The sequence below is a fragment of the Urocampus carinirostris genome, chromosome 20 (assembly GCF_059441175.1).
Source record: "Urocampus carinirostris isolate Australia breed hairy pipefish chromosome 20, RoL_Ucar_1.0, whole genome shotgun sequence".
Classification (NCBI taxonomy): domain Eukaryota; kingdom Metazoa; phylum Chordata; class Actinopteri; order Syngnathiformes; family Syngnathidae; genus Urocampus; species Urocampus carinirostris.
Genome location: NC_142368.1, coordinates 9,146,373 through 9,159,245, shown reverse-complemented (window position 1 = coordinate 9,159,245; position 12,873 = coordinate 9,146,373). Strand labels below are relative to the sequence as shown.

Sequence of the window (12,873 nt, the reverse complement as noted above, 5' to 3'; positions counted from 1 at the left end):
CGCCAATTCCATTTCATCTCGGGGCCCAACATACTCATAAGAAGAGCCACAGGTTCCCGACCACCTCCCTAAATGAAAGCGGTGTGTCTGGTCACGCAGGTGATCGGCAGCTCCCTGCTCTTTGTCCACGACGGCACGGGACGGGCCAAAGTTTGGATGATCGACTTTGGCAAGACCACAGCGCTCCCCGCAGGCCAGGAGTTGGATCACAGGGCGTCCTGGCAGGAGGGGAACCGGGAGGACGGATACCTTTTCGGACTCGACTGTTTGGTGGACATCGTTTTTGCCATGTTGGACTGTGACACCTAAGCGCCTTTGTTGTTGTTGTTATTATTATTGTTGTTGTTGTTATTTAACCCCCAAACGGGAACGTTGAGAAACACGCTCGTCTTCAGATTTGCAGATGTTTTTCGCCCTTATGGCAGGGGTGTCAAAGATGAGGCCCTCGGGCCAGACGGGGCCCACCAAGGGATGGAAGCCGGCCCACGGGACGACGCTGAGAAGCAGAAGAGAAAAAACGAGCTGTACTTTTGAAATGTGTCCACTTGATGTCACCAAAACCAGGACAAGACACTCGCAAAACAACTGGAGGTCTATTTCTTTCTCTCTCTCCTTAATTCTCTCGCTCTATCTCCACCTCTTTTTCCTCTCTTTTTGCTCAACTTTTTATTTATTTCGTCCTCTCTTTCTTGCTCTCTTTCTTTTCTCTCATTCTCTGTTTCCCACAGTATTTGTCTTATTTTCTCTTTCACTTACTTTCTTTTTCTCTCATTTTTTTCCTTTCTCATTCTTTTTTGCTCTTTCTATGTTTATTTCTCTTTGCATTCCTCCTCCATTTTTCTCTTTCTCATTCGCTTTCTCTTCTCTTCCTCTCTTTATCGCTCTCACTTTCTCTTTTACTACTTATTTCTCTTGCTCTTTTCTCCTACGTTTTCTATATATTTCTTTCTCTACATCACTTTGTATTTGTTTTCTCTCTTTCTCTGTTTCTCACTGTATTTCTCTTATTTTCTCTTTCACCTGCTTTCTTTTTCTCTTTCTTTTTCCTTTTACTCTTTCTTTCTCTCTTTCTCATTCTCTTTCTCGTTCTATCTTTATTTCTTTGTATTTCTTCTCCATTTTTCTCTTCCTCTCTTTGTCCCTCTCACTTTCTCTTACTATTTCTTTCTCTTGTTCTATCTCTCTCGCTCTATTTTCGCCCACGTTTTCCTCTATATTTCTTTCTCTCTTTACATTTCTCTTTGTCTCTTTTTCCTCCTTCTCTTTCTCTTCAATCTACTAGTCTGACCCTCGTGAGAGTGTTATCTTCTAGTGAGTTTGACACCCCTGCCTTAAGGGAAAGAGAAACTCTGAATCCTACTTGTTCATATGCAGCCATAGAGGATAGAGTACGCTCGAAATTGCAGCATTGGAATTAATCTGGTGAGTATTAGGGACACACTGATTCAAAACAAACTATTCACTATTTTAATCATCTTTTCATTTTTGTGGGTGAAAAAAGTCATAGATGGAGCTCTTACTTTTATCTATGAAAAGATTTTGAGCTGAAACTCCTACATTTTTTTAGTTTTTTCTGATCTAATTTAATTCGTATTTAGTTAGAAAATTTCAAACGTAATCCTTGTAAAATTACATATTTTATCCACCCTAAAAAGTACAAAAACGTGACTTATCTTTGGAGTATTTGTAATATTTGACGTAATTGTCATCAAAAAGCAACATTAATCTGATAAAAATGCATTTTTTTAATCCCTAAAAATTGAGAAATTGACCAAGGAAATCTAAAAACAATTTAATCCTTTAAATACATTTTGTTAGAAACTTGTAAATAAAAATCGTTATATTTTGGAATGTATTTTTTTAAATAATATAAACATTGTTTATAGTCAAATGACATCTTTGAATTCCGTAATATATTGAAAATACCCTTAAAATTATTTTATCTTGAAAATACATTAATCCCTCCAAATCGAGTCTTTATTCTCAAAATGAGAAAATATAATTAAAAATGTGAAATTCCACTATCCTTGTAAAAAAATCCTTATAATTTAGTAAAATGCTATCTTTTAAAAAAAACACTTTTCCAAGTAAAATTACATCCTCAAATCCTGAAATATTTAGAAAATAATACTCAAATTCAAATCCTCATGAAAGTTGAATTATTTACAATCTACATTACAAAATATTTTTTTATAAAATTTCTTTTTTTTTTAAATGTGGAAAAATATTTTAAAAGAAAACACTTTCTCGTAAAACTAGATGTCAAAACCCTACTCCATCTTGATTTCCAAAAATGATTTTTTTTTAATCTTATAGCATTCTATCTTTGCCGTCTATACTTTTTGTCTTATTTCTATATTTTATTATTATTTTCCAGTGTGGTTTTAATACTCTGGGAGGAAAATAAACATCAATTTCTTTCCCTCTCAAGGTAAATCTCGTACTTTAGCGCTCTCTAGCGGCAGCACAAGAAAATATCAGTTATTCAATCTCAACAACGCGCAGTGCCTTTAAACGCAACGTCAAACTTTAAAATGTCTTCGAGTTATAAGTAACATTTTCAAAGAAATTCCTTAGAATTAGATCTGATTCTTGAATCGTTTGTCTTAAATCTGGTGTAGACGGAGTTTAAGTTCCTGCTGAACACTTATTTCAAACTTCGGTGCCTTGACTGTTGTAACCTCACTTGGTGTCTTATTTCTTCCAGTAGTCTTAAGTAAGTGCATGTTCATTAGATTAAAGATCGTTTATTTCTATTTATAATACAATATATTTTCTCTCAGCTGATGGCTTGGCTCTGTCGGGTGTCTTTATTGCCATGGTTTTCATTCATTCGTCCATTTTTATGACCTGTTCTGGAATACAGGAGGAAATTGGAGTCCCCAGAGAAAACCCATGCTCGCATGTGGAGTACATGCAAACTCCACACAGGGAGGCGAGTAACTGGAATCAGACCGAAGATGCCTGAAATACCAAAACTAGTGTGCGTATTTAAAAAAAAAAAAAATGAATAAACAAAGCCCTCAAACTCCGATAGTGAAAAGTGTCACTAGGAGGCGTGATTTCCCTGTTAGTGTCAGACTATCAGTGAAAATTTTGGATTGATAAAGTAAGAAATAATGTGTTGCCTAAGAAGAATGTGATTTTAACAGCACTAAATTATTAACACAAATCTCTTAACATACAGTACACTGATCAGTTGCACTAATCAACCAATCGGTGAAAAGCTCAGACAACGGGGCTGCCACTTGAATAATATTTTGTTGTGAGAAAAAGCATGATCAAATAAATACCACCACAAATAAATGACTATCTACCCTGGACAGCAAGACAAACATAAAGAAAATAAAAAAGAGGAAAAGTAGCAAAAAACACAAAAATCTTTACCTCACACTCCATTCCACCAACTGCAGCCACATCACAACCCAAGTACCTAAAGCTTTCAACTTCTTCTAGCACCTGTCCATGCAACCTGATTTCTAATGCCATGCCCACTCCGTCACGTGAACACTTCATCACCTTACTCTTCCCAACATTCACACATAACTTACGCCTATCACACACTCTTCCAAACTCCATTACCAACCTTCTCAATGTTTCCTCAGAATCGGCCACAAGCGCTGTGTCATCCACAACAACTGACTTACTTCACACACCTTTCCACTGTTATCCATCATCTCTACACCTCTGACATTCACCGCTCTCACCACACCGTCCATGTACACATTAAACAGCCATGGTGACATCACACACCCCTGTCTCACACCAGTCAACACAGGGAACCACTCACTTGTCTCACTCCCTACTCTTACACATGCTCTGCTGTTCACATAAAAACTCTTCAATGCTTCCCACTCCATACATTACCATAATAAATGACAAAATGCATAAATACGTGGAAAAAATTGCATTTTTAACATATAATCGGGTATTATGGAATTGATCTATGTGCCATTTAAATGGCATATATGGTTAGGTATATATTGATACATTTATTCCTCCTTGTGGCAATATCAGTCCATAAATCGCACACTTTGAGGTAATAAAATGTAGAAGTTAACACAAAATACAATTTGATGAGAAAAACGCAATTTGTTTAGTGGAGTGCAAATGTGATTATATTTTGGTGTGTTCGCCGAATTCTATTGTTTTTTTATATATTTTGGTTATTTAAAGTTTTAATTTACAGCACGTGTTTACCTTTTTCATATGTTTTATTTGCACTCAAAGGAGAGGTACTCTGATATTGTTACACTTTTATAATGACAAGATGGGTCTTTCATTAAAAAATATTGATAAAATAGAGTTAGCAATATATGCCAAAGTGTTTAAAGCTGTACAATTATTTGGAAAAACTAGGTCACGCTGGGGGAAAAACATAAACAAACCATTTCCGTGTTTTTCTGCTTGCTACACCAATGACCAAGTTTGTTCAGGCCTCCGCCCACCAAAAACATCCAATGACAAACGAGCAAGGGCGGGCCTACATCCCAACGTTCACGCCTAACTGTGGTATTGTCCACGCGTGATATGATTTCCGTTTTTTCTTAGAGAACCGGCTCTTTCGGCTCGACTCGTTTTTTCCCCCCCAAATGGCTCTTCAGATATTTTTGTTTTAATGATATATTACTAATGATTTTGACAAATTATGCACCAAATGAATTCATTTATTTTGAAAATGTATCATTTTAATATATTATAATAGGCTTTATTACAGTTACCAGCTCAGTAGCCTAGATGGTAAGGCTCCCGCTTTGAGACTGGGAGGTCGCTGGTTCGCGCCCCGGCCGAGTCATTCCCAAGACTTGAAAAGTGGTCGGCGGCGCCCTCTGTTGGCTGCGCGGCTGCATCGGCTCGCTACAACGGGTCAGGTGCAATCGACATTTCGTTCTGTGTACATTGTTACACAGAATGACAATACAAGGAAATTATTATTAAGTTTTAGTTAAGCTTTCGAATTGTTAATATTAGCAACAGAAGGATGACGCTACTCATATCGAGCAGTCGCGAGAGAGAAAGAGAGAGAAAGAGAGAGAGAGAGGTGGGGGAAAAGTAAGAGAGGAAGCAAGATAGAGGAAAAGAAGGAGAGGCAAGAAAATAGGGGGAGAGAGAGAGACTGAAAGCAAAAGAGAATGAAGAGTGGGAGAAAGAGTGCGAGAGGAAGGGTGATCGAGGAAAGGTAGGAGAGGCAAGAAACGAGAAAGAGAGAGTAAACAAGAGAGAAAGAAGAGTGGGAGAAAGAATGAGAGGGTAAGGGAGATAGAGGAAATGTGGGAGAGGCAAGAAACGAGAAAGAGAAAATAAGCGAGAGAGAAAGAAGAGTGGGAGAAAGAGTGAAGGAGGAAATGAGTTAGAGGAAATGAGAGAGAGGAAGTGGGAGAGAGAAGGGAGAGAAGGAAAGAGGGAGTGACAAAAAAAGGAAGAGGGAGAGAAAGACACAGAGAGAGGGGGGGGGAGGAAAGATTAATATATAGAGTGAAAGGGAGGTAAGGGTAGAAATTGAGAGAGAGAAAGAAAGAAAGACAGAAAGGGAAAAAAAGAGAAAGAAAGAGAGAGATTAATAAAGGGAGATAAAGTGAGGAAAAGGGAGATGGAGAGAGACGGAGAAAGTCAGGAGGAAAGAATGAGTGTGTGTGGGAGAGTAAGAGATAGAGAGAGAGCAAGAGACAAAGAAAGAGAGCAATTAGGAAAGAGAGAGCGAGTGGATGAATGAGTGAGAGAAAGAGAGAGACTGACAGAAAGGAAAGAGAGAAATAGATGTATAGAGAGAGAACGAGAGAGGTGGGGGACGGGGATTCAATGGAGCCCACTCCTTAAGGATGTAGAGTCGGCTCTCTTCCTTCCCTTCAAAGAGTTGGCTCATAGAGCCGTTTAGTTCACGAGCGACCCTTCACTAATGTCCAATAGGGATCCACTGGGGGGCGTTTGTGTCCCCTATGTTTTGGAAGTCAAACGGGTTGCACTTGGTGAGGACTTTTGCAAAAAAGGGAGTTTTGACCTCATGGCGCAGAGACGCGCTTCGAAAGGATTCGAACTGCGACCCGAAAGTGCTTTTCCGTACGAAGGTTTTTCCCCCTTCGCACAAGATTTAATCATCGCTTGCAATCGAGTTTGACCTCGTGGGCGTCGAAAACAAACCACACTTGCTGGTAAGTAAACGCATTATCGGACACGTTTAATCCCTGAAATTGGCTTCATCTTCACTCATTTGCATTCATGCCAATATTTCACATTGCACATTTAAAGTGACTCCGATCTGTGCTATCATGCTAACAACGTGGCGCAGTTTTATTTTTATATACCGAGCGAAAAGACTTAATTTTACTTTTTTCTGCTTTCACATTTCCTACAATGTTATAAATTGCCATTTTTGTTGTTGTGTACTCAACTTTATTCTTGAACTAGTTCTCCTTTGTTTTTGTCAATAAAGTTGTAGTGTTTTATTTTGTGTTATTAACGAACAGGAAGTTTGATATGAAATGCACTGTTTTAAAACTTTATTGATTATGTTTTAAAATGTTCATAAATAAATATTTTTTCTCAATTTAATACAGTACCCGAATATTGGTTTTAGGTTTTAAAATGTTCATAAATATTAACTTTCTTAATTTAATACAGTACCCGAATATTTGTTTTTAGGTTTTAAAGTGTTCATAAATATTTATTTTCTCAATTTAATACAGTACCCGAATAATTGCTTTTAGTTGGGGCTGCAATGTTTTGTCAATAAAGTTGTATTTGGGTTTGACCTTGCTACCTATCACGTCAAATGTTGTCAATGTAATTTACTGGACCGTCGCCGTAAATTTAAATATTGTAATAATCTTTATTTTCTTAAATCCAATTTTTAAAAAGTCACACTTTCTGGATTCTTTACAAATTCGCCGAAATATTGCAAGCATTGTTTTATTGTTAAATAGCAACTCATATACTTTTACATGCTATTTTATATTTTGAGATAAAATAATTGAGTGTATTCCATAGTCGGCAATTTCATAAACTTATTTACTTTTTATATTTCAGTATGTTGATTATGACTTTAGAATGTATGACGTTTTTAAGGATTTTCATCCCAATATTCGGATTTTCTGAGGCAGTCCTGTTTATGCTTTCTATTTGGCTTGCTATCAAAGTCTCGATATTTAGAAACAGATTTGTTAGCTGCCATGCTAAAGCGCTGTGTTAACATGTTTTTTTTTATGAAATAATTTAAAATGTGGTCACGTTAACCATTTAGAGCAGTGACGGAAACAAAACCACAAATATTAACCAATTAACCAAAAGCGAGCGAAAGGACTAAAAAAATAGTGTGCAAGCGAGCACACCATGCCGTTTGCGATCTTTTATATAATGAGATATTTTGATTAACCTTGCGTTTATAATATTATGACCAGGGTTGGGTAGGGTTACTTTAACTGGATTACTTTCAATTACTTTTGAATTACTCAAATACCAAATATGCTAAAAAAAGACAAAATAAACTAATTATGAATAAAATGATGACTCACAACACGTGGTAAGCTTTCTCTCCTGGCTTTGATCTCCGGCAAAACGAACATAAAATGCGACGGAAACAAAATGAAAATAAATCCAACATCATTTTTGCCGTTCCATGTATTCCGTTACTCCCCAAGCCTGCACAAAATGTAGTCATTTTATTCATATTTAGTTTATTTTGTCTTTTATTAGCATATTTGGTATTGGAGTCATCCAAAAGTAATCCAGTTAAAGTAACCCTACCCAACCCTGATTATGACATACATTAATAACACAAGTTTATGAGACCCTGGCAGGAAACACTCCATTTCATTTGAAGATACAACTCGTGTGGAAACCGCAATTGATGCTAGCTCGTAGTTTTTATGATGATAGTCACAAAAGAGTTAGCATACTCATTAAACTCTTTCATTTAGCTATTCGGACCTTTCATAAAGCTTCATTATGATAAGTTACAACATGATGTCATCGTTTCAAAGGAACATGTATCCTATCACGGTTTTAAAATAGGTACTATTACTAAGTAAAATTCTGTTTATTCATGTATTATAAAATTGATATCTGTAAAATAGGCCTACTTGATAGCAATAGCAAATGCTTTTTATATGGAAACCTTTAAGACCTGTCCTCGTCTTGTACATACCTGTCAACCTGTACGTTTTTGCCGTACAAAGTACGTTTATTATGCTTTTTAAGACGTGTACGACGTACAAGAAAATCTGTACGAAAAAACGCAAATTTGTCAATGATGGGTACCGTCCGGTATACACCGACTATCACGAAACAGCAAATCAATCAAGTCAAAGGAGTTTGCCGCGGTAGCCTCTATCTCGGTATCGTTTCTTTTTGTTGCAAACGAAGCGAGCGGTTTGATGCTACTGTGCGCATGCGCCTGCCGCCTCGGATTATATGCGGTAGTTATGTAGTGAAAGGAAGTCCGTCTCTTTTTAGAGAACCGGCTTTTTCGGCTCAACTCCTTAAAGAGAGCCGGCTCTCAAACGGCTCACTTGCTTTGATGCATTATATTACGAATTTTTATGTTGTATAATGAAATTAAGAAAAAAAGAAAATATAAAAAAGAAAATGTATTACTTGACTTGATTATATTTGCATGTATTTTTTCCTTGTACAGTGAACGTCCAAGCGACTTCATTTTTGAACTTTTTTGATAATAAACCTCATTCATGTCGAGCAACTCAGGATCTCACAACAAAATGTTCATTAACAATATATATATGATATAACGAAACACATGTACGATATAACATTAACTACATAAATAAACACGTTTGAAAAATATGGTGTAAGATTATTTTGTATTTTGTAAGGGAAAATACGAGAGTTTGTAAGGGCATGGAGCCGTGGAGCTTATTTATCACACCTTTGATAAACAGACAAAGTCTCAAGGAAAATATAAACTCTAGTTTATGACCTCCTTTGAATCAATAAGCCCCTCCCCCGATCACGCCTTCGCGCTTGTGTTTTATTTACCTTTATCGTTTATTGTCGCTGGTATCGGCGTAATGTCGCAACAGCACAACTGGAATTGTGCTAATTGCAGTATGTAATTGTTGTAAGAGTTACTTTGCGAGTGTGTTGCTGGCGTGTTTTTGAATAAGGGAACGTGGGACGATGTCTATATGGCAAAGTCTCTTTCCCATACCGGGGAAGACGACTTGATGACGTCACTTGTAAGGGGGAGGATGAGGACGGTTTACCGTGGTCTCTACAAGTACGGTATATTTTTTTAACAGACCCGTTTACTGTGTTGCGAGCGTGTTGCTAGTAGCGTTTTGCTACCCTTCACGGGCACGGTTTGGGATGAAAGTTATAATATTATTATTAAAGCTTTGAAAACTCTCTCGGTGTACCGTCTTTCTTTGTAAATATGTGTAACCATGTATAATATGTATTTGCAACTGTATATTTTTGTAATGTATTTATTTTGGACACTTATTCTGATAAGTCTTGCACTGACCAATTAAAAAGAAAGGGCGTAACAGACGCGGGGGATGACAGGAAGTGGGGAACGGTAAAGGTGAGTGTTTATGGACACGGCAGACAATAGTGGATATATATTTTTCCCCCCTTACCTTTGGAAATATACACTTTTTTCCTTGGATTACTTCTAACGGGAACTGGACTCTGCAGGTCTGCATCAAATGTTAAGTACCGGTATCATTTTTCGTTCATTTTGCCGGCTGTGGTTTTTAAAATTTGTACTATATGTTCAGTTAAAATCACGGGACTCAGTAGGGTTTGGGTTAATTTTGTGATTGTGTTACATGTTTTAATGTGGGCGCATGCGGCTTATATACAGGTGCGGCTTGTGTAAGTACAAAAGCGGTTATCCTCTTAAAATGTGGTGGGTGCGGCTTATAATCAGGTGCGCTCTATAGTCCGGAATTTACGGTAATCTTAGTCAATGCCATCCAAAAAAAAGACAACTTTCTTCGGATTGCGCTGGATTTCTTTGTAGGTACTGGAAAAGTTGGAAAATCGGCCTTGAGAGTTCTCGAACTTGGCTATGAAAAAGGTGTACGAACCCTGTACGTATTATTAAAATCATCAATGTATTTACATGAAACTAAAAAGTAGGCAAATCCAATGGCTTGTTTACTCAAGAAGGAGTTGGCCTTCCCCCAATATAGAATATGACAGTAAAACTTCCCGTTCACGTATGTGGAGCGTCTATTTTCGTTGGCATGACTGAAGCGCTCGTGTGAGTATGTGTGCGTCGCGTACACGTGCAGAAAACTTCAGACCGGGACAACAGCTGAGGCTTACCCGTGTGTTTTGGGTTCAAGTACCAGTCGGATCAGTGTTTGTTTTGTATCTGAAATTGTACTCTTATAGTCGTTTTTGGTGTTCTCTTATTGTATATTGTTCTGTTTTGCTGCATGTTATGCTTTGTTTAAGGCTCGAAACAGTGACTTGTTAAAATAGAAAAGTCAAATTTTATATGAAATACCGTAAATTCCAGACTATAGAGCGCACCTGATTATAAGCCGCACCCACCACATTTTAAGATAACTGCTTTTGTACATACATAAACCGCATGCGCCCACATTAAAATATGTAACACAATTGCAAAAATAACCCAAACCCGACTTTGAGTCCCGCGATTGTAACTGAATATAAAGTACACAGTCCAAAACAAACACAGCTGACAAAATTAACGGAAAATGATACCGGTACTTAAGGTTTGATGCAGACCTGCAGAGTCCGGGTCCGGTTGAAAATAATCCAAGGAAAAAAAATGTATATTTCCAAAGGTAAGGGTGAGGGAAATATATATTCTATATTGTCTGCTGCGTCCACAAACCTGTCTCACCTTTACTCCACTTCCCGTCAGCCCCCGTTGTTTTCGCCCCTTCTTTTTGATTCGCCCGTGGAAAACATATCAGAATAAGTCTCTAAAATAAATACATTACAAAAATATACAATTGCAAATACATATTATGCATGGTTACACATATTTACAAAGAAAGATGGTACACTGAGAGAGTTTTCAAAGCTTTAATAATAATATCATAACTTTCATCCCAAACCGTGCCTGTGAAGGGTAGCAAAACGCTACTAGGAACATGCTGGCAACACAGTAAACGGGTCTGTTAGAAAAAAATATACGGTACTTGTAGAAATCACGGTAAACCGTCCTCATCTTCCTCCATATAATTGACGTTATCAAAGTTGTCTTTTCCCTAGTATGGGAAAGAGAGTTTGTCATATAGACGTTGTCCCACGCTCCCTTATTCCAAAACACGCTAGCAACACGCTCGCAAAGTTTACGTGCAGTAGCTCTGTTTCCTTCTTTATCGGACTGCTTGATTGCGTTTAGCTAGAAAGCTGCGTCATGTGCCTTTCTTATTGCAATTCACATGGTGAGGATATGTCTACGCTAATTTAAATTGTGCACAAGCTAAGAAGTTGCAGTCTTCCTCGGCGCATATATTCCACCAGTCTAAATCTTACCTTTTGTACTCGAGCGCCGCTAGCGGGCGTTAGAAAAATTACCTAAATTGAGGAATCTGGAGGGAGGCTATCAGTTTAGGGCACCGGAGTCAAACAGGCGGGCCAGATCAGGCCTGCTAAGGGATTGAATCCGGCCCGTGAGACAACAGTCAGAGAAGCGCAAGAGAAAAACAAGCTGCAGGTTGAAGTATGTCAATTTGATGTTGCCAAAGCCAGGTGCCTCTCACAAAGACACTGTACTTGTATTTATTTCTCTCTCTGTCTCTCTCTCTCTTTTCCACCCCATTTCTCTCTGTTTCTCTCTTTTCCACCCCTTTTCTCTCTCTCTCTCTCTCTCTTTTCCACCCCTTTTCTCTCTCTCTGTGTCCCTCTCTCTCTCTCTCTCTCTTCCACCACTTTTCCCTCTCTCTTTCATTCTTCATACCCTTCGCACTTTCTTTTATCTTTTCTCTCCTTTCTATTTCTCTTTGGATTTCTTTCTTACTCTCCTTTTCTTTTCCCCCTCTCTCACGACTTTCTACCTTTTGTTTCTCACTCTCTCTCCCTCTCTCTCTTTCTTTGTCCCGCCCTCTCTCCTTTTCCCTCCCTCTTTCTCTTATTTCTTTATCTCTCTTTTTCTTTCTCTTTAATCTACTAGCCCGGCCTCCGACAGAATGTTTGTTCTATCGTGTGGCCCCCGAGTTAAAATGAGTTTGACACCCCTGGTTTAGGGGGAGACATAACTTCAAAATCTTAAATGTAAAAATAACATCGAAATGATTCTGTTCATCTATAGCTGGTGTGTAAAACTATGGCGCTATCTCAATAAAGACCTGAGGAAAAGTCAAAATATCTATCAGTTAATGAAAAGGTAGAACTATATGTTGCTTAGTGGGAACAAAGACATCTGTAGGTTTGTATGTAGGTATATTTCTATGTGTATATACTGTATGTGTGTATATACAGACGCTGCCCTACTTATGAACGGACGATCGTTTGTAAGTTGAATTTGTTCGTAAGGTGCTTCAGTGCTATATTTTGTAAGATTTATATCTGTATGTGTGTTGTATATGTAACCTGTATTGTTTTGTACTAAAAAAATAAAAATTTGATAAAATAATATGCTCTATAAAGATAAAGTTAAGTTTAGCTTACTTTTGGAAGATGGGCTTCAAGAGTTAGCCGACTTCCTTCTCCGTGGTAGAAAGTGGCCAATCCAGCCATTTTCTCAACCGCATCAAGCTTTCATATTCCACTTTCATTTCAAACGAAACGGCTCGCTTCTTTGTTACACTTTACACCAACAATATTGAATGGATGCACGATATATTAAACAGTAAAAATGTCAAAGTTCTTACCGTGCTGGAGATACAGTATATAATGTTTACACACTAACTAGGAAAAGGAAACAGATTTTTTTTC

The 12,873-nt window shown here is 37.7% G+C and overlaps 2 protein-coding genes across 3 annotated transcripts in view; both read left to right on the top strand.

Moving 5' to 3' along the window:
• itpkb (inositol-trisphosphate 3-kinase B) overlaps positions 1–2,787 on the top strand; it is a 42,842-nt gene extending 40,055 nt beyond the window's left edge. Inside the window, exon 12 of the mRNA XM_088325401.1 lies at positions 100–2,787. Within this exon, the coding sequence (XP_088181527.1) occupies positions 100–309 (210 nt within the window). The 3' untranslated portion in view covers positions 310–2,787. The remainder of the gene's footprint in view (positions 1–99) is intronic.
• A 3,129-nt stretch (positions 2,788–5,916) lies between these two features.
• Positions 5,917–12,873, top strand: part of coq8aa (coenzyme Q8A, genome duplicate a) — a 35,489-nt gene continuing 28,532 nt past the window's right edge. For both annotated transcript variants that reach the window (XM_088324813.1, XM_088324812.1), the window contains exon 1: positions 5,917–6,149. The gene's annotated coding sequence lies outside the window, so the exon portion shown is untranslated. The remainder of the gene's footprint in view (positions 6,150–12,873) is intronic.